Here is a 26,620-nt window from a genome sequence, read left to right on the forward strand (position 1 = left end):
CTCCAACATATCTATAATTTTTAATTGTTCCATGCTGTTATATTATCATTCTTGGATGTTTTATAAACATTTTATAGTTGGGGAACGTAGTAAATTCAAAGAAATTCCTACGCACACACATGATCATGGTGATGCATAGCAACGAGAGGGGAGAGTGATGTCCACGTACCCTCGTAGACCGTTAAGCGGAAGCATTATGACAATGCGGTTGATGTAGTCGTACGTCTTCACGATCGAACGATCTTCGGTACCGAACGTACGGCACCTCCGCGTTCAGCACACGTTCAGCTCGGTGATGTCCCACGAACTCACGATCCAATAGAGCTCAGGGAAGAGTTTCATCAGCACGACGGCGTGGTGACAATGCTAATGAAGTTACTGCAGTAGGGCTTCGCCTAAATACCACTACAGTATGACCGAGGTGGATTATGGTGGAGGGGGGCACCGCACACGGCTGGGAGAGATCTTTGTGATCAACTTGTGTGTCTAGAGGTGCCCCCCTGCCCCTGTATATAAAGGAGCAAGGGGGAGGCCGGCCGGCCCTTGTTGGCGCGCCTAGGAGGAGGAATCCTCCTCCTAGTAGGAGTAGGATTCCTCCCTTTCCTACTCCTACTAGGAGGGGGAAAGGCAGTGAGAGAAAGAGAAGGAGAGGGGGGCGCCGCCCCACTTCTCCTAGTCCAATTCGGACAGGGGGAAGGGGGCGCGCTGCCTGCCCTAGGCCGGCCCCTCTCTCTTTCCCTTATGGCCCAACAAGGCCCATTAGTTCCTGGGGGGGGGGGTCCGGTAACCCCTCCGGTACTCCGGTAAAATCCCGATTTCACCCGGAACTATTCCGATGTCCAAATGTAGGCTTCCAATATATCAATCTTTATGTCTCGGCCATTTCGAGACTCCTCGTCATGTCCATGATCAAATCCGGGACTCCAAACTACCTTCGGTACATCAAAACATATAAACTCATAAAACCGATTGTCACAGAACTTTAAGCGTGTGGACCCTACGGGTTCGAGAACTATGTAGACATGACCGAGACACGTCTCCGGTCAATAACCAATAGCGGAACCTGGATGCTCATATTGGTTCCTACATATTCTACGAAGATCTTTATCGGTCAAACCGCACAACACTATACGTTGTTCTCTTTGTCATCGGTATGTTACTTGCCCGAGATTCGATCGTCGGTATCCCAATACCTAGTTCAATATCGTTACCGGCAAGTCTCTTTACTCGTTCCATAATACATCATCCCGTAACTAACTCATTAGTTATCATGCTTGCAAGGCTTATAGTGATGTGTATTACCGAGAGGGCCCAGAGATACCTCTCCGACAATCGGAGTGACAAATCCTAATCTTGATCTATGCCAAATCAACAATCGGAGACACCTGTAGAGAACCTTTATAATCACCCAGTTACGTTGTGACGTTTGGTAGCACACAAAGTGTTCCTCGGGTATTCGGGAGTTGCATAATCTCATAGTCATAAGAACATGTATAAGTCATGAAGAAAGCAATAGCAGTAAACAAACGATCAAGTGCTAAGCTAACGGAATGGGTCAAGTCAATCACATCATTCTCCTAATGATGTGATCCCATTGATCAAATAACAACTCATGTATATGGTTAGGAAACTTAACCATCTTTGATCAATGAGCTAGTCAAGTAGAGGCATACTAGTGACACTATGTTTGTCTATGTATTCACACATGTATTATGTTCCTGGTTAATACAATTCTAGCATGAATAATAAACATTTATCATGAAATAAGGAAATAAATAATAACTTTATTATTGCCTCTAGGGCATATTTCCTTCAGTCTCCCACTTGCACTAGAGTCAATAATCTAGATTACACAGTAATGATTTTAACACCCATGGAGCCTTGGTGCTGATCATGTTTTGCTCGTGGAAGAGGCTTAGTCAATGGGTCTGCAACATTTAGATCCGTATGTATCTTTCAAATCTCTATGTCTCCCACTTGGACTTGATCCCGGATGGAGTTGAAGCGTCTCTTGATGTGCTTGGTTCTCTTGTGAAATCTGGATTCTTTTGCCAAGGCAATTGCACCAGTATTGTCACAAAAGATTTTCATTGGACCCGATGCACTAGGTATGACACCTAGATCGGATATGAACTCCTTCATCCAGACTCCTTCATTCGCTACTTCCGAAGCAGTAATGTACTCCGCTTCACATGTAGATCCCGCCGCGATGCTCTGTTTAGAACTGCTCCAACTGACTGCTCCACCGTTTAATATAAACATGTATCCGGTTTGTGATTTAGAATCGTCCGGATCAGTGTCAAAGCTTGCATCAACGTAACCATTTACGATGAGCTCTTTGTCACCTCCATAAACGAGAAACATATCCTTGGTCCTTTTTAGGTACTTCAGGATGTTCTTGACCGCTGTCCAGTGATCCACTCCTGGATTACTTTGGTACCTCCCTGCTAGGTTAATAGCAAGGCACACATCAGGTCTGGTACACAACATTTCATACATGATAGAGCCTATGGCTGAAGCATAGGGAACACTTTTCATTTTCTCTCTATCTTATGCACTGGTCGGGCATTGAGTCTTACTCAACTTCACACCTTGTAACACAGGCAAGAACCCTCTCTTAGCTTGATCCATTTTGAACTTCTTCAAAACTTTATCAAGGTATGTGCTTTGTGAAAATCCAATTAAGCATCTTGATCTATCTCTATAGATCTTGATGCCCAATATATAAGCAGCTTCACCGAGGTCTTTCATTGAAAAACTTTTATTCAAGTATCCTTTTATGTTGTCCAGAAATTCTACATCATTTCCAATCAACAATATGTCATCCACATATAATATTATAAATGCTACAGAGCTCCCACTCACTTTTTTGTAAATACAGGCTTCTCCAAAAGTCTGTATAAAACCATATGCTTTGATCACACTATCAAAACGTTTATTCCAACTCCAAGAGGATTGCACCAGTCCATAAATGGATCGCTGGAGCTTGCACACTTTGTTAGCTCCCTTTGGATCGATAAAACCTTCAGGTTGCATCATATACAACTCTTCTTCCAGAAATCCATTCAGGAATGCAGTCTTTACATCCATTTGCCAAATTTCATAATCATAAAATGCGGCAATTGCTAACATGTTTGGGACGGACTTAAGCATCGCTACGGGTGAGAAGGTATCATCGTAGTCAACTCCTTGAACTTGTCGAAAACCTTTGTTCTCGATGGCTTGTCGATCATCGGGCAAGTCAACCAAAGTCCACACTTTTTCTCATACATGGATCCCATCTCAGATTTCATGGCCTCAAGCCATTTTGCGGAATCTGGGCTCATCATCTCTTCCTCATAGTTCGTAGGTTCGTCATGGTTAAGTACCATGACCTCCAGAACTGGATTACCGTACCACTCTAGTGTGGATCTTGTTCTAGTTGACCTACGAGGTTCGGTAGTAACTTGATCTAAAGTTTCATGATCATTATCATTAGCTTCCTCACTAATTGGTGTAGATGTCATAGGAACCGATTTCTGTGATGAACTACTTTCCAATAAGGGAGCAGGTACAGTTACCTCATCAAGTTCTAATTTTCTCCCACTCACTTCTTTCGAGAGAAACTCCTTCTCTAGAAAGGATCCATTCTTAGTAACAAATATCTTGCCTTCGGATATGTGATAGAAGGTGTACCCTATAGTTTCCTCTGGGTATCCTATGAAGACACATTTCTCCGATTTGGGTTCGAGCTTATCAGGTTAAAGCTTTTTCACATAAGCATCGCAGCCCCAAACTTTAAGAAATGACAACTTTGGTTTCTTGCCAAACCATAGTTCATAAGGCGTCGTCTCAAAGGATTTTGATGGTGCCCTATTTAACGTGAATGCAGTCGTCTCTAAAGCATAACCCCAAAATGATAGCGGTAAATCAGTAAGAGACATCATAGATTGCACCATGTCTAGTAAAGTACGATTATGACGTTCGGACACACCATTATGCTGTGGTGTTCCGGGTGGCATGAGTTGCGAAACTATTCCGCATTGTTTCAAATGTATGCCAAACTTATGACTCAAATATTCTCCTCCACGATCAGATCATAGAAACTTTATTTTCTTGTTACGATGATTTTCCACTTCACTCTGAAATTCTTTGAACTTTTCAAATGTTTCAAACTTATGTTTCATTAAGTAGATATACCCATATCTGCTTAAATCATCTGTGAAGGTGAGAAAATAACGATACCCGCCGCAAGCCTCAATATTCATCGGACCACATACATCAGTATGTATGATTTCCAACAAATCTGTTGCTCGCTCCGTAGTTCCGGAGAATGGTGTTTTAGTCATCTTGCCCATAAGGCATGGCTCGCAAGTACCAAGTGATTCATAATCAAGTGATTCCAAAAGTCCATCAGTATGGAGTTTCTTCATGCGCTTTAAACCAATATGACCCAAACGGCAGTGCCACAAATAAGTTGCACTATCATTATCAACTCTGCATCTTTTGGCTTCAACATTATGAATATGTATATCACTACTATCGAGATTCAACAAGAATAGAACACTCTTTAAGGGTGCATGACCATAAAAGATATTACTCATATAAATAGAACAACCATTATTCTCAGCTTTAAATGAATAACCGTCTCGCATCAAACAAGATCCAGATATAATGTCCATGCTTAACGCTGGCACCAAATAACAATTATTTAGGTCTAAAACTAATCCCGAAGGTAGATGTAGAGGTAGCGTGCCGACGGCGATCACATCAACTTTGGAACCATTTCCCACGCGCATCGTCACCTCGTCCTTAGCCAGTCTTCGCTTAATCCGTAGTCCCTGTTTCGAGTTGCAAATATTAGCAACAGAACCAGTATCAAATACCCAGGTGGTACTGCGAGCTCTGGTAAGGTACACATCAATAACATGTATATCACATATACCTTTGTTCACCTTGCCATCCTTCTTATCCGCCAAATACTTGGGGCAGTTCTGCTTCCAGTGACCAGTCTGTTTGTAGTAGAAGCACTCAGTCTCAAGCTTAGGTCCATACTTGAGTTTCTTCTCCTGAGCAGCAACTTGTTTGCTGTTCTTCTTGAAGTTCCCCTTCTTCTTCCCTTTGCCCTTTTTCTTGAAACTGGTGGTTTTATTGACCATCAACACTTGATGCTCCTTCTTGATTTCTACCTCCGCAGCCTTTAGCATCGCGAAGAGATCAGGAATTGTCTTATTCATCCCTTACATATTATAGTTCATCACGAAGCTTTTGTACCTTGGTGGCAGTGATTGAAGAACTCTGTCAATGACAATATCAACAGGAAGATTAACTCCCAGTTGAGTCAAGTGATTATGATACCCAGACATTTTGAGTATATGCTCACTGACAGAACTATTCTCCTTCATTTTGCAGCTATAGAACTTATTGGAGACTTCATATCTCTGAATCCGGGCATTTGCTTGAAATATTAACTTCAACTCCTGGAACATCTCATATGCTCCATGACGTTCAAAATGTCGTTGAAGTCCCGGTTCTAAGTCGTAAAGCATGGCACACTGAACTATCAAGTAGTTATCAGCTTTACTCTGCCAAACGTTCTTAACGTTGTCAGCAGCATCTGCAGCAGGCCTGGCACCCATCGGTGCTTCCAGGACGTAATTCTTCTGTGCAGCAATGAGGATAACCCTCAAGTTACGGGCCCAGTCCGTGTAATTGCTACCATCATCTTTCAACTTTGCTTTATCAAGGAACGCATTAAAATTCAACGGAACAACAACACGGGCCATCTATCTACAACAACATAGATAAGCAAAATACTATCAGGTACAAAGTTCATGATAAATTTAAGTTCAATTAATCATATTACTTAAGAACTCCCACTTAGATAGACATCCCTCTAATCATCTAAGTGATCACATGATCCATATCAACTAAACCATAACGGATCATCACGTGAAATGGAGTAGTTTTCAATGGTGAACATCACTATGTTGATCATATCTACTATATGATTCACGCTCGACCTTTCGGTCTCAGTGTTCCGAGGCCATATCTGCATATGCTAGGCTCGTCAAGTTTAATCCGAGTATTCTGTGTGTGCAAAAATGGCTTGCACCCATTGTAGATGGACGTAGAGCTTATCACACCCGATCATCACATGGTGTCTCGGCACGACGAACTTTGGCAACAGTGCATACTCAGGGAAAACACTTTTATCTTGAAATTTAGTGAGAGATCATCAAATAATGCTACCGTCAAACAAAGCAGAATAAGATGCATAAAGGATAAACATCACATGCAATCAACATAAGTGATATGATATGGCCATCATCATCTTTTGCTTGTGATCTCCATCTCCGAAGCACCGTCATGATCACCATCATCACTGGCGCGACACCTTGATCTCCATCGTAGCATCGTTGTCGTCTCACCAACTATTGCTACCACTTAGTGATAAAGTAAAGCAATTACAGGGCGATTGCATTGCATACAATAAAGCGACAACCATATGGCTCCTGCCAGTTGCCGATAACTCCGTTACAAAACATGATAATCTCATACAATAAATATAGCATCATGTCTTGACCATATCACATCACAACATGCCCTGCAAAAACAAGTTAGACGTCCTCTACTTTGTTGTTGCAAGTTTTTACGTGGCTGCTACGGGCTGAGCAAGAACCATTCTTACCTACGCATCAAAACCACAATGATAGTTCGTCGAGTTGGTGCTGTTTTAACCTTCTCAAGGACCGGGCGTAGCCACACTCGGTTCAACTAAAGTTGGAGAAACTGACACCCGCCAGCCACTTGTGTGCAAAGTACGTTGGTAGAACCAGTCTCGCGTAAGCGTACGCGTAATGTCGGTCTGGGCCGCTTCATCCAACAATACCACCGAATCAAAGTATGACATGATGGTAAGCAGTATGACTTGTATCGCCCACAACTTACTTGTGTTCTACTCGTGCATATAACATCTACGCATAAAACCAGGCTCTGATGCCACTGTTGGGGAACGTAGTAATTTCAAAAAAAATCCTACACACACACAGGATCCTGGTGATGCATAGCAACGAGAGGGAGAGTGTTGTCCACGTACCCTCGTAGACCGTTAAGCGGAAGCGTTATGACAACGCGATTGATGTAGTCATACGTCTTCACGATCGACCGATCCTCAGTACCGAACGTATGGCACCTCCGCGTTCAGCACACGTTCAGCTCGGTGACGTCCCACGAACTCACGATCCAGTAGAGCTCGGGGAAGAGTTTCGTCAGCACGACGGTGTGGTGACAATGCTGATGAAGTTACTGCAGCAGGGCTTCGCCTAAACACCGCTATAGTATGACCGAGGTGGATTATGGTGGAGGGGGGCACCACACACGGCTGGGAGAGATCTTTGTGATCAACTTGTGTGTCTAGAGGTGCCCCCTGCCCCTGTATATAAAGGAGCAAGGGGGAGGCCAGCCGGCCCTTGTTGGCGCGCCTAGGAGGAGGAATCCTCCTCCTAGTAGGAGTAGGATTCCTCCCTTTCCTACTCCTACTAGGAGGGGAAAAGGCAAGGAGAGAAAGAGAAGGAAAGGGGGCCGCCGCCCCCCTCTCCTAGTCCAATTCGGACAGGGGGGAAGGGGGCGTGCTGCCTGCCCTAGGCCGGCCCCTAATGGGATCAAATAACAACTCATGTCTATGGTTAGGAAACTTAATCATCTTTGATCAATGAGCTAGTCAAGTAGAGGCATACTAGTGACACTATGTTTGTCTATGTATTCACACATGTATTATGTTTCCGGTTAATACAATTCTAGCATGAATAATAAACATTTTTCATGAAATAAGGAAATAAATAATAACTTTATTATTGCCTCTAGGGCATATTTCCTTCATTGATATCATTTTTTGGTACTAACCTATTGACATAGTGCCAAGTGCCAATTGTTGTTTTCTGCATGATTTTTACATCGCAGGAAATCAATACCAAATGGAGTCCAAACGCAACGAAACTTTTTGTGGATCTTTTTTGTAACAGAAGACATCAAGTGGGTCGGAGAAGCGCATGGGGTGCTCCGAGGGGAGCACAACCCACCAGGGCGCGCCTAGAGGCCCAGGTGCGCCCTGGTGGGTTGTGCCCACCTCGGGTGCCCCCTGAACCGACTCTTTGCTCTATAAATACCCCAATATTCTAGAAACCCTAGGGGAGTCGATGAAAATCAATTCCAGCCACCACAGAGTCTAGAACTACCATATCCAATCTAGACACCATCACGGAGGGGTTCACCACTTCCATTGGTGCCTCTCCGATGATGCGTGAGTAGTCTTTTGTAGACCTTTGGGTCCGTAGTTAGTAGCTAGATGGCTTCCTCTCGCTTGTTTGATTCTCAATACAATGGTCTCTTGGAGATCCATATGATGTAACTCTTTTTGCGATGTGTTTGTTGGGATCGGATGAACTTTGAGTTTATGATCAGATCTATCTTTTTATCCATGAAAGTTATTTGAGTCTTGTTTGATCTCTTATATGCATGATTGCTTATAGCCTCGTATTTCTTATCCAATATTTGGGTTTTGTTTGGCCAACTTGATCTATTTATCTTGCAATGGGAAGAGGTGCTTTATGATGGGTTCGATATTACGGTGCTTGATCCCAGTGACAGAAGGGGAACCGACACATATGTATCGTCGCCATTAAGGATAACAAGATGGGGTCTATTTCTACATAAATAGATCTTGTCTACACTATGTCGTCGTTCTTATTGCATTACTTCGTTTCTCCATGAACTTAATACACTAGATGCATGCTGGATAACGGTTGATGTGTGGAGTAATAGTAGTAGATGCAGGCAGGAGTCGGTCTGCTAATCTTGGACGTGATGCCTATATAATGATTGTCACCTGGATATCATCATGATTATTTGAAGTTCTATCGATTGCCCAACAGTAATTTGTTTACCCACCGTTTGCTATTTTTCTCGAGAGAAGCCACTAGTGAAACCTACGGCCCCGGGTCTCTTCTTTAATATATTTGCCTTTGCGATCTATTTTCCTTTGCTTTTATTTTTAGATCTATTAAACCAAAAATACAAAAATACCTTGCTGCACTTTATTTTATTTGGCATTCGATCTATCAATATTTACAACTCTTTCACGTCCGTTTGCCAATTTCTGGCGTCGTTACCCGAAAGGGATTCACAACCCCTTTTACACGTTGGGTTGCGAGTATTTGTTATCTGTGTGCAGGTGATGTTTACGTAGTGTTGCTTGGTTCTCCTACTGGTTCGATAACCTTGGTCTCATCACTGAAGGAAATACCTACCATCGCTGTGCTGCGTCATCCCTTTCTCTTTGGGGAAATACCGACGTAGTTCTAGCAGACATCACTCCATCAGTCCATACTCCTCGTCTGACGAAGAATTAGAATTCATCATTTTCCCTACAAATAAATCACAAAAAATAGGTTAGACAATGTATCAAACACATAGAGCACAAGGGGCAACCCGAGAGTTGCCGGACGTACCACGGTGGCGTCCGGGCCGGTGACGATGTCTGCGGTGGTGAGCATGGGAGAGAGGACTATTGTGGCAGTGCTGGTGGCATAGAGGCTCGGAAGGGTTGCGAAGCAAGGGTGGCGGCGGAGATGCGAGACGTCTACCGCAGAGGTGAAAGAAGAGATGAGAGAGCAAATGGATCTAGTAGGTCGAGGGGTGGATTTTGTGCAATTTGTGGTGCGGTACGCCTGCTGGGTCCGATGTGGCGGATGTGACCGGACATCCTCATATCTACCCTACATTTGGGCTAGATATGAGGGGTGCCAATCCCGGTCACTGACTGGGCCGACCGCCCGGGCGTATGGAGGGGGTGGGGGTTTGAGGCCCCCGACAGTAGATGCTCTAACTTAGAAAAAAATTGTTTAGTGACAGCTGCAACACAATGACTTTTAAGCAAATGAGTAAATAATTATTGTTTTTGATATTTACTCATATCAGTGTGGGGAATCTTGTATCAACACTCTTATGGTAGGTTTAATTTTTGGAAAGACCTTTTAAATTTTGAACACAACTCGAGGTTCCAGGTATGCGATGTTCGAAACTTCCGGGGATGTTACTTTTTCTTCCAATAGTCATATTTTAGGCATGCCTATGTAAGACACCCCTATACCTTGAGTGGTGATAGGCTTCGAGACCATTTACTATAATAGAACAATCTTTGCATCTTTGCGCTTTCACTCCCTTTCTTCTACCCATCCTTTGTGAGAAGAGAGAGAGAGAGGGAGAGGAGATGAGTTCTTGACTTATTTCTTAAAAATATTTAGAAAGAGTTCAAACCAAGTGATTTCTACAAGGTTTCTGTTCTTTTGGAGGGTGTGCCTCTTCTAGAGATTGGAGTCACTTGGAAGCCTTCAAATTATGAAGGAGACAAAAGATTGTGAAGATAAAGCGATTGCGGATACGTCTCAAATGTATCTATAAGTTTTGAATATTCATGCTATATTCACATCATTTTATATGCTTTTTGGCACAATTTTATATCATACTTATTTGGACTAGCATATTAATCTAGTGCATGAGGACGTACACTATTTTCTATTGTTTTGGGCTTTTTAGGTGAAAATTTTATAGAGCCGGAAATCAATTTTTCTTTCTTTCAAAATTTAACTAAGGACTCCAACGGTTAGAAGATGGAGGTCAGGGGAGCCACCAGGTGGCCATGCACCCCCTCCACGCGCCCTAGGGGGCACGTGGGACTACCATGTTGCCCCATGTAGGTCGGTTGATGCTCTCCTTCGGCTGTAAGAAAGATCCTGAAATATCGGACATTCGCTTAAACTTGTAGCCTCATTGGAGTTACAAATCTCCGCTTATTAAAGAGATAGTGTTTCGGCTCAGAACAATACCGAAAATAGAGAGAAATAGAGAGAAGAGAGATTCAATCTTAGAGGGGCTCTCGCACTCCAAGATCCATGAGCACCAAGAAAAAGAGGTGGAAACCTCTCCCCACCTAGGGGAGAGGCCAAGGAAGAAGAAGAAGGAAGGGGCCTCTTTTCCCTCTTTTGATGGTGTCAGAGTGCCGCCAAGGGAACCATCATCACCACCATCGTCTCCATCACCTCCACCGCCTTCATCAACATCTCCATCACCTTCCTCCCTCTGTATTCAGTGGTCCACTCTCCCAAAAACCGTCGCAATCCCTTCTTGAACACTGCTTTGATGCCGTTAACTATTATCCAGTGATTTCTTGCATCTCCGTTATTGTTCATTATATTCATTTTATCCTATGGTTAATTGGTGATCTATTATGATTTATTTGAGTTGTATGTTGATATGTTGTTGTCCTTTGGTGCCCATCATATGAGCGCGCATATACATGGATCACACTTAGGGGTAGTTGTATGTTGAGAAAACTATTCATAGGGCGGCCAGAGTAACACATATTATCAAGCCTTGTTCCACATGTCTCACATACTACCATATGGTATTGTATATACTACTTTATTATTATAAATATGTTCATAAATTATATATAACACATTCCAAAGTGAGTTACATGAAAAAAATTGCAAGTTGGCCCATGATTTTTATTATATTTGTGAAATACATATATATTTGTATGTAAAAAAGAGCATCCTACCACCCAGGGGTAGTTACCCTATAGATATATATTTATCTTAATGCTATGGTTGGGTTTTACCTCACTAAATTCTTAGTATTTGCGGATGCTTTCTAGGGTATGAACAGATACCAATATTATTTTTTACCATGGAATTTCTCACCAGTGCAATATTTACTCGCCACAAATTCCAAATATAAGATCCACCATTCTTATTTTCTATCATCAAACAGCATTGCAGAAAACAATGTGACAGTGAACAACCAAGAAGTTTGAGATGATTATAAAACAAATAAAAAATAGGTACTATCAGTTTCATATCAAAAAAAGAAACAAAATTTTGGTTTCTGCTTACTTGCCTGATTACATGAGGACAATTGTAATAGTAGTGCTCTTTTTTGGAGGTAATATCATCGGGAGTCATAGAACTTGCGTTGCATGTTTAGTTTGATGCTAAAACTTGTAAAATACGGATTTGTGGTCATCTAACTTGTTGTATGGTGCAAATATGGTGTGTTCTGCCATATCCGGACGTACATGTATGTTGCCTGCGTGGCATTGGCTTGGAATAAATGTTTCTAGATAACTCCCTGAATTTTTTAATTGCGCAAAAAAAGCTCAGGTGAGGCCAACCCGTCATTGAATAATGTAAGAAAAAAATTGATAAGTCGTCATATAGATAGGCAGGATTGTATGCCTGGATACAGTAGAATGCACCGTATTTGCACCAATCAACTAGTTATATGACCGCAAATCCGTATTTTATGAGTTTTAGCACCAAACTGAATATCCAGTGATATTAGTTAAAAAAGACATATGTCGCCCGTCCAGATACAATCCTGACCTTATATGTTCTCAGGCTAGTCATAGTGGGGAGTAACTTAGACTAGTGTCATGCATATGACACTAGTCTTTGTTACTACTTACATAGTGCAAAGTAACATACAATTAGTATCATAGATGGTAGCATTTATTATATTATAGACTCATTTTGCTTTGGGTTGCGTTATGTTACAGTAACATATTATGTTACTCCAAACACCTCTCTTCTTATTAATTATATGTCACATAAGCAAACTTGTCTTGAAATGCGCTATGTTACTTGCTGAGTTACTCCCATTATGACCAGCCTCAAGTATGCGCCTATTCAACAAGAAGATGTAATGATCTCCCCACCCTGAATGTCCAATTCATTATAGGCTGGCAAATAACATGTGTGACTAACATCACCTCAGCAACCCATGTCAGATTCCTTCGATTGGTTAATGGTTATTAACACGAGGCGATTCTTTCTTTCTACATGAATTTGTCTCACCTGACAGAACGCAACACATTAGCATGCCAATTTTCTAATGAAATTCAACCAGATTTTGAATTTTGTTAGCAAACTGGATTAGGTCTCAGGCCACAGTTCATGAGTTTAATAACTGGAACAAACGGATCAAGCACGAATGGTTCTTCAGTACTTAGAAACGGATGAGGCCAACACAAACTTGGCATGTCCAAGCTTAAGATATATAGTTGGCCAAGAAGAAGACACACACACACACGCTTGGAATTGGAGCTGCCACAGACAGAATCAAGCTTGTAATAAAGGGTTAATAATGTCGTGGGCGGTGACAGGCGGGGCGAAGAGCATGTGGGCGTGCGGGGTGAGGTCCTTGTGCGCCTCCTTGATGGTCCCCTCGGCGACGCCGGTGGCGACGGAGACGTCCTTGATGGCGGAGTTGGAGTTGGTGGCGCCGGCGCGCTGGACGACCATGTAGATGACGGCGGCGGCGATGGACTCGGGGTTGCGGCGCACGTCGAGGCGCTCCTCGAGCCTGCGCACGGCCTCCTGCGCGTCCCGCACCTCCTGGTTGCCCAGCCCGAGGCGCGAGCAGAAGCGGCGCAGGTAGTCCGAGGCGCTGACGACGCCGATGTCCATCACCTGGCCGTCCTCCTCGCCGAGGAGCTTCTTGATGTGCGTCGACATCTTGCCGATGTCCTTCTTGGCGGCCGGGCCGGCGGCCGTGACGGAGGCGAGCTCCTTGTAGGTGCGCGGCATGCCGAGGTTGCGGCAGGCGATGTAGATGCAGGCGGCGTAGACCGAGTCGCGGTTCCGGCCGCGCGGGACGCCCTTGGCCTCGTCCAGCTTCTTGAACGTCTCCTTGGCGTGGTCCCGGATGGTGGCGACGAGGCCGAGCCGGTCGGCCATGTCGCCGATGCCGCGGAAGCCGTCGACGAGGGTCTTGTCGGAGGCCGCGCAGGCGCCGTCGCCGGGCACGGACGTCCGCGGCAGGGCGTTGGCCTCGCCGGAGGACTTGCCGGGCTTCTTGTCGTAGGCGATGACGGTGGAGAGCTTGGCGTTGAGGAAGGGGTCCCCGGAGGCGCCGACGCGGCTGGGGTCGCGGTCCTCGCCGCCGCCGTCGTCGGCGAAGTTGCGCCACTCGGAGCCCTCGTCGATGTAGTGCGCGTCGAGGACGAGCGCGCACTCGGTGCAGATGGTGTCGCCGGTGCCGTGGTCCAGCACCACCTCCGTCGCGCGGCGGCAGTCCGGGCAGTAGACGCGCTCGTCCGCGCCGGTGGGCATCGTGGCGCGAGAAACTATCGGTGCTTGGTTGCGGCGGCGGCGGCGGCGGCGGCTCGGGGAAAGTGCTGGGGAAAGGGTTTGGGAAGCTGGGGCGGCTGGTATTTAAAGGCTGATAGGTCGGTGCGGGGAGTGGGCGGGCGCGCCACGGACCCGGAAGCGACTTCGACTCGTTTTGTGCACGGACGCGGCACGCTTTAAATTCACCGTGTGATTTTTTTAATAAGGATATACAAACGCTTGGGAACCTAAGTGATCGTTGATGCATTGGCCGCCTCATCAATCGTCCGATTAGGGAAAGCATGGTTAGAGCAAATACAATATGATGGCATAAGCAGACTATAAAAACTAAAATATTCTTACTTAGTTGGAGAAGAGGGGAAAGGAGAGAGAAGAAAAGTGAGCTGTAGAATAAGAGCCGGCTATAGCACAGGACCAAAATTTTTTTGTGAGAATGTATGATGGACCAGCTATTAATAAAGTACTACACATTTAAATTCTATTATTGTATAAGCCAACCTAATAGCCGGCTTGTATAATAGTTAGTCATACTAGTATACTATACTTCCTCCGTTCCAAAATATAGGGCCTCTTTGATTCAAAGGATTTTCATAGGATTTTTGAAGGATAAGAATCCTTCGGAATTTTTCCTGCGTTGATCGTTTGATTCGCAGGATTGAATCCTATAGGATTTTTTCCTATGGATTCATTTAAACTACATTTCATAGGAATTGTAGCATCCACTCCAACCTCTTGGAAGAAATTCTTTATTTTTCCTGTGATACAATCAAATAAACTCAAATCCTATAGGAATCCAATGGGCATGTCATTTCAATCCTACGTTTTTCCTATTCCTGTGTTTTTGCAATCCCGCGAATTAAAGAGGCCCATAGTGTGTCCATGCTTCTCAAGATTCAACTTTGACCATAAATTTAACCAACGAAATCAATTGTGGTGGGAGCAAAAAATATATAATTGAAAACTTTTTTTGAATACGAACTCATTGGTATAATTTTTGCTCCCGCCGTAGTTGGTCTCATTGGCTAAATTTATGGTCAAAGTTGAAATGCGGAAACCAATAATGCACTATATTTTGGAATGGAGCGAGTACTATTAATATGTGGCCTCATCTTTTGTCTCACTAAATATGTTGGACCTCGTGCTACAGCCAGCTACAAGTTTGTAGCCCTTTTCTATTCTTTCTACTCTTCTCTCTCCTCTACCTAAGCACAAATACTATATTTAAATCCTTATAGCCTGTTTATATCATCTTATTATACTTGCTCTTAATAGCTCAGTCAGTGTTGGCTATATGATGTTGCCATGTCATCTATAGTCAAGCTTATAGCCGACAAGTACAATCGTTAGATGTAAATAAGTACTACTTACATGGTCCATCTTCTTCTCACACAAAGTGACTAGAAGCGCGTGTTTATTGTACTTACTCTTAGTCTTTTTTAGTAACGATTAGTCTTTATTTAATCTGGTGCGCAACACGAGACCTACTGGTCGACGCCTATATGCGTCACAAAACGTGTTGACGACCCGTGAAGGTTGTGGGCCGGCCCAATCTGATGAGCTCCCTTGAATGTTTTTCTGTTTTTTCCTCTTGTATGGAAATCTGACTGCTGGATATTTTCGTTTTTTTTGTTTCATTTTTTAAAAGAAAAGAGATGTTCTTGGTGTCTGCCTTAAAATATTTTCATGTGTATCCAAATATGTTTAGCATATATTAAAAATAATCATCATACATTGGAAAATGTTCATAGTATGTTATTTTTACAGCAAACTTAAAAATATGGTTCATCCTAGATTTAATTTTTTATTTCTATTAAAAAATGTGCATCATATGTTAAATAGATTATTTTCGTACATTAACAAATGTGCACTGCATTTAAAGAAAATGTTTACGGTATATTACATTGAAAAAAGTTATAGTATAAAGAAGTTCCAAAAGGAAAAAATGCAAAATAATCCGATAGAAAACCAAAACAAAAGGAAAATAAACTAAGAAAATAAAAAATAAAAAAGTAGAAGGAAAACCAAAACTGGTATCTCTTGCAAATGTCACTCCCACTTTCCCTGACAAGTGGCACACTGTGCGTCACTTATCTCAACCTGAGAGTTTTTTTTTTTGCATATTTAATTTTTTTTTAAACATTGTATCTCTTAAACCGTGCGTCCAAATGCCGAACCGTTTTCACCTCTGGATTTCTCACATCGACATCTTCGAAACTATATCTCATGTTAATAGATTTTGACGAATATTTTTTCACGGATAAACGTGAAATTCAGAAATCATAAAAAAGGCAGAAATAAAAAAACAAAAAACAGCAACAAAAAAACGGAAGAAAAAAATTAGAAACCCGAAAGTACAATTATGCTTTTCATTTTCTTTTGGAAGCATAGGTTCTGTTTTTCTCTTTTTAGGAAGCATAGTTGTGCTTACCATAGACGCACATGTTGTGTTTTTCCCTATTCAAAAAAGCATAATTGTGCTTCTCCCGGAAGTAATGCTTCTCCCTTTTGGGGGCACATGTTGTGAGAATTTTGCAATTTCGATTTTGCTTGTCCTTGGGAACAGCGTAGCGACGAATAATTCCGAATCTACATAGGTCTAGTCCAGGGGACAAATCAATAGGAAATGCTATTTGCTTCTTAAGAAGAAGAACTTTTTTGAAATTAAAGATTTTACAGGGGCGTCGGATATCATTTCTTCAAATAAGGAAGAAGTGTTATCGAAGTATTTCCTTCCATTCTTCCTAGTATGGAAGAAATAAAGAAAAGGTACCGCATCTCGATCTATGCGAAAGGGCACTAGTTTTTTCTTTTGGTTTCATCAATAGCAGCAGTGTTTCTTGCAGAAGCACATGTCACGGAAAAGCGTTACTTTTAGGAAAAACATTTTCCCCCCATCAAACCTAGCGAAAACCAAGGAAAAACCAAGGAGCCAAAAAAACACAGATAAAACCCAAAAACATGTACAAAATTAGAAAAAAAAAGTCATGCTCCTGCGGGGTGCGACAAGTGGCGGCGCTGGGTCAAGCCACATGCTGCATGGGAATGGGAGTTACTCTTGCAGAGGGTGGCATTTCCTAAATGGCGCTTAAGGCGCCTGTTTATTCAATACTTGCTAACGTGCGCACACCTTTGCCTCCGCTTGTGTCGGCCCATCTTACAATTTTTTTCTTTTTTTTTTTGTACAAACCTTCAAAAAAGACTCGAGCTCTGTACCAGCAGGGTGACCAGCGTGGCTAACCAACAATACAACTCTCTGTTTTTGCTAGTTTCCTTGTTTTTATACATCTTCAAATAACAAATGCGAAACTGTTTTTTATGTTTTTATTTTCTTATTTTTATTTTTTAATATTTGTTGAACTTTTTCTACATTGATGAACTTTTCTTTAAAATCGATGAACCTTTTTTTCAAATCAATGAACTTCTTTTTCTAATTCGATGAACTTTTTCTAATTCGCTGGACTATTTTCAAAATCAATGAACTTTTTCTAATGTTGACGAACATTGTTTTTCTAATTTGATAAACATTTTTCCCAAATTCGATTAACTTTTTTCAGAATCGACGAACTTTTTAATGTTGATGAACTTTTTTTCAAATGCGATGAACTTTTTTTAATTTTGGTTAACTTTCTTTCAGTTTCGATGAACTTTTTCAAAATTGATGAACTTATTTTCAAATTCTTGAAGTTTGTGAACTTATTTCAAAATCCCAGAATTTTTTCGCTTTTTGTGATTTTTTTATTTTTTAAGAAAAAAACTTGCTTATTTAAAAAGTCAACGGTTGAGCAGACTGGTCAATCGCAACTGTACAAAATGCGACCGGCGAGGAGAAACGACCAAGAAAGGGATCGAGCGCTCGCCCTCTACATGGGCGGGCCCACGAGGCCTAATGGCGCTTAAGGCGCCACATAGGAGCACCGATAGAGGGTAACCATTAATCATTTTTTAGCACAACCATTAACCTTAACCTTTTTTGTTAGGGCTGTGTACTCTAGTATATATTTGGCCCAACCGACTCAGCCATGGGCTCACACCAACAATGCAATGCAAGGCCGAGTTTTGTATGCGAGGAATTCTCATTCATTCCCAGGCCCGAGTAAACAAAAGCTGACGCTTCCTTCCAACGACAAAAAAAACTGACGCTAGCGTAATTTGGATGTGAGATTTTCTTTGCAATACAAACATAATCAATGAAGCAGTAGTATATATCTTCGGCCAGAAACAAATACAAATACACTCCTCTAATAAAAAAATATAGAAATACACAGTACCCCTACTTAGGTCCTACACGCTATGCCCTAATCTGCATAAGCAGGATAAGAACAAAAAGAGAGCGGGGCCAGGCCATGCCATTTGCAGAAGCTCTCACGCACATCCGAACAGAGCTGATGCTCCAAGCATCCAAACGCTCAGGTCCCCCGGGATCTTCCATTTGGCTCACTCCAGCAGCTGCCATCGTGGCGCGAGCGACTAGCTACAAATCTGGGCGCTGAACACCCTGCGATACCTCCTGCCACTGCCAGGCAAGACCAGGCCTACTAAGCTCCTGCCAGCCAAGGAGGGCCTACTTAGGCTGGTCATAGTGGAGAGTAACTTATACTAATGTCATGCATATGACACTAGTCTAAGTTACTACCTTCATAGTGCAAAGTAACATACTAGTAGTGTCATATGTGGCTTCATTTAATGGCTTGTAGACTCATCATGTCTTGGGAAACGCTATGTTACAGTAACATATTATGTTACTACTTCTCATTAACTACATTGCCACATAAGCAAAAATTTCTCGAAGTGTGCTATGTTACTATCTAAGTTACTCCCACTATGACTAGCCTTAGGAAAATGATCAGCAACAAAAAAATATGCTTACATCTGAGCTGACGCAGCCAAGCCGATGCGTACGACCGAGCTGATGCACCAAGTGTCCTAGTCATCCTCTGATGTGGACACCTGCAAAAAAAACAGCTCCTCGCATTAAAATTATCGGCAGAGTTTACCCCTAGGCCAGCCGCTGTCAAGGAAGAGGGGTTTTCATCGGCCGTCGCTTTCCCAGCGAAGAAGATCTGGTTTCACAATGTTGAATCAGTTTGGGTCTGCAGGACAAAGACAGCCTTTAATTAAGGGTGCACTCCTAACATCATTCAAGCACTTTCTACTAGTGGTTCTGGCACTGAAACCGATCGGTACATAAATTATTTCACCACCATGGCGAGTGCAATGAAAGCTCTGGGGATTTTGTTACTTCATAATTCTCAAATGTTTACTCAGTCTATGTATTATTTAGACAGCTGCATGTACTTGAGAGTAAAAAACAGAGAAAAACTTGAGAAGCAATAGAAGAAGAGGATAGTGAACAAAGAAAAAGAGAGACAGGTTCCTTCAAACAGCTTTTGTGTTTGAAGTTGAAATCTAATGTTAAAAATCCAGCAAAAGCAAAAAATCATGGTGAGTTACTGACTCAAATGGGAAAAGGTCATCTGTGAAGGAGTGCACTCCGAAGGGTGAGCGAATAGGATATGCAGCTCTTGTGGCCAGTTTTGTTATCCTACTCGTCTTTAGGTTGGCATCGCACCTTGTTGACACATTTATCTGTGTCATTTTCCGTTTTTTACCCAACTGTCAACCACATCTAACTTTATGGTTGCTCTTGTGAATGGACTTACCTGTGAACTAACAAGACAATGACACTATAAAAGCAGAAGTTCACTCAGCAGCTAGAGCAATAGACACACGGCGCTAGTCAATTACCTGGTAGGCATAGCATGGGAGAAACAAATAATGCAAGAGCTGATGGTGGAGTCAAGGGTGGAGAAGAGGAAGAGAAAGGCAGGAAGAAGATGACCAAGGGTGGTAAGGCGTCGTTCCATGACCTGTTCAAGAACGCGGACGCCGCTGATGTGGTGCTGATGCTGGTTGGCACGGTCGCCGCGCTTGCGAGCGGCATGTCACAGGTCGTCATGTCGATCATCTTCGGGCGGATGGTAGATGCCTTTGGAGGTGCCACCCGGGACACCATCCTTCCCCGAGTCGACAAGGTACCCTTTTGCTTCTGTATGAATCTGCAAGCATGCAACGCCACTGAAACTTGTTACATATTGGCTGATAAGAACTTGCTTACAGGACACAGATATGAAATTACACATTAACCTGATAAGAGATTCTTGATTTTTCATGCCCTCAATTTACAAATACACAGATATGAAATTTTGCAGACTAAGGCATAGCCTAGTGGTGGGAAGGGGCTGATGCCTTCCCACCCACCCAGGTTCAAGGCCTGGTACTTGCAATTTGGGTTTGTTGCACCAATTATACTGTAGGGGGTTCCCTTACAGTCTTTCTGTCAAAAAAAAAACAAATACACACATCCTGTTCTTTTAATTTAATATATCAAAAGAATATGGATCTTGTAATATGGCTATCATATTTCTTTCAGGTGGTTCTAGAGTTTGTCTACTTAGCAATTGGAACATGGCCTGCTTGTTTTCTCCGTAAGTATGACCTACACATATGATCTTTATGGTATCTTTGCGTGGCCTTTCCCATTATTTATGTATTTCCCAGAAACAAGTAGATCCTATTGAATGCTACTATTCATCAAGCCACCAACCACCCAAGCTATGATACTCAATTACCATAAGAGTCAGAGGTTTCTCAATAACAAAATTTGTTGCAGAGACACTTCAGTACCATGACATATTATTTATGTACTCCAAATATGTATGGTGTTGTACATTGTCATACTTGGTCACGTGTAAATATAGCATATGAGTATGTCTTTGATAGTTCAACTCGGTATAATTTGAGTATGTTAATACCTATGAATATAATATGCTCAAAATCAAGTGTTTTGAGCATCATAATACCTAGGAATACCACAGGCGCATACTCAATATCAGATCGCCCATTGATGCTTCTACTGCATCATGAGTTTCATTTAATATCCACTGAAATCATTCTTTCAATAATAATACATATGCTTACCAGAGATATCATGCTGGACCGTGACTGGGGAGAGGCAGGCAGCTCGCTTTCGATCTTTGTATCTCAAGTCGGTTTTGAGACAAGACATGGCATTCTTTGATACAGAAATGAAAGGTGGACAGGTAGTGTTTGGTACATCTGCTGACACAATACTAATTCAAGATGCGATTGGCGAGAAGGTACAAAGAATGCAGCTTCTTCTTTTCCTTTACCTGCTACTCCCTCCGTTCCAAATTACTTGTCGCAAGTATGGATGTATCTAGATGTATTTTAGTTCTAGATACATCCATTTCTGCGACAAGTAATTTGGGACGGAGGGAGTACAAAAGAAGAATATGTTGCTTAATTACTACCCCAGTGATGCTTTAACTTCTATTAGAATATATCTATTGTTTTTGGTGTTTGGTGGATGATCACCGAAAGCCAATAAACATGACGAAAATTATACTTGTAGTAAGACCTTGATATAATTCAGCATTAACAGTTTGCATTAAGTCATAATCTTATTTAGTTCTTGTTTTACATTTTCCCATTCCTTTTCCCTAGGTAGGGAAGTTTCTACAGCTTCTTACCACTTTCATTGGTGGGTTCACGGTGGCATTTATCAAAGGCTGGCTCCTAACCCTTGTAATGCTTTCTACTATACCACCACTAATCGTTGCAGCTGCAATCGTCTCAAAGATGCTTTCCAAAGTATCTAGCGAGGGCCTAGCATCATACATTGATGCAGGAAATATTGTAGAACAGACAATTGGATCCATAAGAACGGTAGGCCCTTTGTTGATGACGTAATCATGAACGACAAGTCCTTAGCTAACCAGTATTCATACTGTAACAGGTGGTTTCATTCAATGGTGAAAAGAAAGCCATGGACCAGTACAACAATCTCATAAAGAAGGCATACAAGGGTACGATCAAGGAAGGGGCTATTCAAGGCTTTGGCCTGGGTTTCCTTTCTTTGGTCTATTTCTCCAGCTTTGGACTAATTGTATGGTATGGCAGTAAGTTAACCCTTGACAGAGGATATAGTGGAGCAGATGTCATGAACATATTGTTTGCTGTCCTTGTAGGAGCAAGGTTAGTAATGACACAAAAATATCTGCACCCCAGCTACTAACCAAGTTCCACTAATATAGATCAACATGCTATAGTGCTTCACAACAAATTGCTAAGTACTTCCATAAATCAAACCTTAAGATGAAATATGTGTTCTAACTTGCAAATTTTCAATTTTTGGGTTAGAGCATTGGGTGATGCAACCCCCTGCATTGCTTCCTTTGACGAAGGAAGAGTTGCCGCATACAGATTGTTTACAACAATCAACAGGAAACCAGAGATTGACTATGATGATACTACTGGTGTTGTGTTAGAAGACATTAAAGGTGATGTAGAGCTGAGGGATGTGTCTTTCAGTTACCCAAGCAGGCCAGAGCAACTAATATTTGATCGATTTTCAATGCATGTATCAAGCGGCACAACAATGGCCATAGTTGGGGAGAGTGGGAGTGGCAAAACAACAGTCATTAATTTAGTTGAGAGATTTTATGATCCACAGGCTGGCGAAGTGTTGATTGATGGAATGAACATCAAGAGTTTTAAGCTAGAATGGATGAGAGGGAAGATTGGCCTTGTTAACCAGGAACCAGTACTCTTCATGACATCTATAAAGGAGAACATAGCCTACGGAAAAGAGGATGCAACATTGGAGGAGATCAAGAAAGCAGCCGAGCTTGCCAACGCGGCAAGATTCATTGAGAATTTGCCTAATGTACTTACATAAACACAATCTGTTCAACAATAGCTTGGGCCCACGTATATAAACATAAACATAATGATGTGTACATATGTTTTCAGGGTTATGATACAGCAGTTGGACAACGTGGTGCCCAGCTTTCAGGGGGGCAGAAGCAAAGGATTGCGGTTGCGAGAGCCATCCTAAAAAATCCGAAAATCCTTTTGCTCGATGAAGCGACTAGTGCATTGGATTTAGAGTCTGAGAGGGTTGTCCAAGAAGCACTAAGCAACATCATGGTTGGGAGAACCACGATTGTCGTGGCACATCGTTTGAGCACTGTTAGAAATGCCCACTGCATATCAGTTGTTTCTGGAGGAAAAATAGTCGAACAAGGTTAGTATCTCCCCTACTCGATCTTTACTTTGGTTCTGTACCGAAACAGATGAACTAATTTGAAATGATCCACTCAGGACATCATGATAAATTGGTAAAGGATCCTGACGGAGCATACTCTCAACTTATTCAGCTACAAGAGACACACCAAGAAACTTGCGAGCAGTTAGATGCTGGATTATCAAGCCCATTATCTAAAAGAAATCAAGCACAATCAATCAGTACAAGTTCAGCTGGGAGCAGCCACCATTCTGTAATTCCCCCTGTCAACTTGCCTGGCCCTACTGCATTACTTGATTATGATGGTGCAGATGGTGAGAAAGCAAGCGATAACACAGATGTCAAGGTTTCCAAGAAGGCCCCAATGGGACGCTTAATTAGCCTAAACAGACCAGAGACGGCATTTCTTCTATTTGGTTCTCTTGCGGCAGCAATTGATGGAACTGTCTACCCAATGATGGGTTTGGTAATGGCTAGTGCTGCTAAAACATTCTATGAATTACCAGCAGACAAGCGACAGGAAGATTCTACCTTTTGGGGATTGCTGTGTATTGGGCTGGGTGCAATGGGTATGATATCAAAGCTAGCAAATAGCCTTCTATTTGCAATAGCTGGTGGGAAACTTATAGAACGCATTCGTGCTTTCACATTTAAAAACATAGTGTACCAAGATGCTGCTTGGTTTGATCATCCTGCAAATTCTAGGTGAGATATCTTAATTTATTCTCAAAATGGAACAATGAAGATACTAACAATCCCTTTCATCTCTTATTAGTGGAGCACTTGGTGGAAGGTTATGTGTTGATGCCCTTAATGTGAGACGCCTTGTAGGGGGTAACTTGGCCTTAATAATCCAATGTACTGCAACACTTATTTGTGGAATAGTAATAGCTATGATTGCAGACTGGAAGCTTTCATTGGTCATCTTAATTGTAGTTCCTTTAATGGGTCTCCAGGCTTATGCTCAAGTGAAGTTCCTACAAGGGTTTAGTCAAAATGCCAAGGTGAGCCATGAATTAGCACTATTCTATGAAAAAGTTCTTTAGTCTTATTTTTGCCTCTTTTTTTCCATTTCTAAAGTACAAAATCTTGAAAGGTAGACTCGATACACACCTCATGCTGACAAAAGGTGGATAACTTAGAACAGCTGATTAACAGTTGTCTCTGTGCTACTATGATGTCAACAGTGCTTTCTTTGTTACGAACATTGCTATATTGGTGGCACTTGTAATATATTTTCCCCATCATTTCTGAATATGTGATAACAGACCATGTATGAAGAAGCAAGTCAAGTGGCAACTGATGCAGTTGGTAACATGAGAACAGTGGCCTCTTTTTGTGCCGAGGAGAGAGTGGTGACAAAATACAATCAGAAATGCCAAGCTTCTAAAAACCAAGGAATTCGAACAGGAATAGTTGGAGGCATTGGTTTTGGTTTCTCATATACGATGCTATATGTCACGTCTGCTCTTTGTTACTATGTTGGTGCAAAGTTTATTAGTCAAGGCAACTCTGATTTTGGCGGCGTCTTCAAGGTAACCACTAGGAATCATTTCAATACAACAAAACATTCTATCCAGATATCCTACTATGATATTTACTTCAAATTATTATAATGCAGGCTTACTTTGCTCTGGTTTTGGCCATGATTGGAGCATCACAAACTAGTGCTATGGCTTCTGATTCAGCCAAGGCAAATGATTCTGCAACTTCCATATTCAAAATCTTAGACAGAAAATCCCAAATCGATTCCAGCAGCGAAGAGGGTTCTACCATGGAGCTTGTCAAGGGTGACATTGATTTTATGCATATCAGCTTCAAATACCCATCCCGTCCAGATGTTCAAATATTCAGTGACTTCACCTTGAACATTCCCTCTAGAAAGGTCTTATACAAAACCAGAAGTTATTTTTCATTTTCTCACTGTTATTCGAGAGGGTTCAATTTACTAAGCAAACACAATCCCAGGAATTTACTTAGTAACATGTTTGTTGCAGACTGTTGCGCTTGTGGGTCAAAGTGGCAGCGGCAAATCTACAGTAATTGCTTTACTAGAGCGTTTCTATGATCCAGATTCTGGTGCGATCTTATTGGATGGAGTGGAAATCATCAACCTAAAGCTAAGTTGGTTGAGGGACCAGATGGGATTGGTAAGCCAAGAACCAGTCCTTTTCAACGACACAATACGAGCCAACATAGCATACGGTAAGCATGAAGAGGTAACAGAGGAAGAGATTGCTGCGGCTGCTAAAGCAGCCAATGCCCATGAATTCATATCGAGCATGCCACAGGGGTACAGCACGTCAGTTGGAGAGAGAGGGACCCAACTGTCCGGCGGGCAGAAACAGCGCATAGCCATTGCAAGGGCTATTCTGAAGGACCCACGGATACTGCTTCTGGATGAGGCAACAAGCGCGTTAGATGCAGAGTCAGAGAGCGTCGTTCAAGACGCACTGGACTGCGTGATGCTTGGCAGGACAACTGTCACCGTGGCACACCGCCTCTCAACGATCCAAGGGGCTGATATAATTGCAGTTCTGAAGGATGGCGCAATCGTGGAGAAAGGAACACATGAGACCCTGATGGGCATCGCCGGCGGAGCATATGCCTCGCTTCTAGAACTTCGCCCCAATGCAACATAATACAGTGATTTGGGCAATGGCGTCGATTTGAGCTACTGAATTGTACTAGTACTAGTAGTACAGTTGGCTTAGGCAATTTAGTCTGTTAGATATACTACTGCTGGAAATGCAGGCGTCTTATCGAAATATATAAGAATGCTCCATGGGTGAAGATTTGCTGCAGCCAAAGGGGGAACGTGACATTTTCCAAGGCCTAGCGTCCTGTATAAATGTAGCATACGGTGTACCTAAGGTCGTATGTTTGCTACCCTCCAGATCAGTACCTACATCAAACCGATAATCCATGGGAATGGGATACCATGGGAGAAATTTATTGGGGGGCTAAAGCCAAGGGTATTCTCAGGAGGTGGTGGTGGGTACCTTGTGAGGAGGCTGCCGGTGGCCGTCTCAGGGGATCCTCGTCGACGCTGAGACAGAGGAGGCAACAGGCACACAGCCATCACCGAACGAATCTGCTCTGCCGATGAGCCAGACTGGGTGCGGCGCCTGGCTCCGGCTGCGCTCCTCCGCGGGCAGGTCTCGCCGCTCGCTGCGCCATCCCGTGCAGCGCCGGGCGACCTCCTCGCCGGCGAACGCGAACCGGAGGGCCGAGACCTCCGCCGCTGCGAGGGGGCATGCGCCGAGCAGGGGACAGGCAGACGCCGGCGGCAGGGGAGGGATATTCGGCTTGCGAGAGAGGATGGGCTGGACTAGGTGGGGAAAGG

At 42.8% G+C, this 26,620-nt stretch overlaps 2 protein-coding genes and 1 long non-coding RNA gene across 3 annotated transcripts; 1 reads left to right on the forward strand and 2 right to left on the reverse strand.

Annotated features, from left to right (window-relative positions):
• Positions 1-13,030: 13,030 nt before the first annotated feature.
• LOC119355210 (transcription initiation factor IIB-like) lies at positions 13,031-14,150 on the reverse strand. The gene has a single exon (XM_037621994.1). It carries the CDS (start codon positions 14,148-14,150, stop codon positions 13,158-13,160), a length of 993 nt encoding a protein of 330 aa, XP_037477891.1. The 3' UTR covers positions 13,031-13,157.
• A 4,144-nt stretch (positions 14,151-18,294) lies between these two features.
• Positions 18,295-26,401, reverse strand: LOC119289621. Its single transcript, XR_005141561.1, has 4 exons — positions 26,277-26,401; positions 21,147-21,358; positions 19,036-20,243; positions 18,295-18,711 (listed from the first exon to the last, which is right to left on the reverse strand). It is a non-coding gene; the product is annotated as an uncharacterized LOC119289621 (long non-coding RNA).
• On the forward strand, positions 19,911-26,278 carry LOC119289610 (ABC transporter B family member 5-like). The gene is made up of 12 exons (XM_037568902.1): positions 19,911-20,200; positions 20,599-20,653; positions 21,150-21,325; positions 21,693-21,914; positions 21,985-22,223; positions 22,389-22,914; positions 23,001-23,274; positions 23,352-23,979; positions 24,050-24,278; positions 24,543-24,809; positions 24,896-25,159; positions 25,272-26,278. The coding sequence occupies exons 1-12, from the start codon at positions 19,928-19,930 to the stop codon at positions 25,914-25,916; spliced, it is 3,798 nt and encodes a 1,265-aa protein (XP_037424799.1). The 5' UTR covers positions 19,911-19,927; the 3' UTR covers positions 25,917-26,278.
• Positions 26,402-26,620: the final 219 nt, after the last annotated feature.

The sequence above is a fragment of the Triticum dicoccoides genome, chromosome 1A (genome assembly GCF_002162155.2).
Source record: "Triticum dicoccoides isolate Atlit2015 ecotype Zavitan chromosome 1A, WEW_v2.0, whole genome shotgun sequence".
NCBI lineage: Eukaryota > Viridiplantae > Streptophyta > Magnoliopsida > Poales > Poaceae > Triticum > Triticum dicoccoides.

What these genes read in the sequence shown, in the direction of transcription:
- LOC119355210 (XM_037621994.1), bottom strand. Translation starts at nt 14,150, where the DNA reads ATGCCCACCGGCGCGGACGAGCGCGTCTACTGCCCGGACTGCCGCCGC.
- LOC119289610 (XM_037568902.1), top strand. Translation starts at nt 19,928, where the DNA reads ATGGGAGAAACAAATAATGCAAGAGCTGATGGTGGAGTCAAGGGTGGA. An exon ending in AAGATGCGATTGGCGAGAAG is followed by an intron (nt 21,326 to 21,692) that starts GTACAAAGAATG and finishes CCTTTTCCCTAG; the next exon opens with GTAGGGAAGTTTCTACAGCT. An exon ending in CAATTGGATCCATAAGAACG is followed by an intron (nt 21,915 to 21,984) that starts GTAGGCCCTTTG and finishes ATACTGTAACAG; the next exon opens with GTGGTTTCATTCAATGGTGA.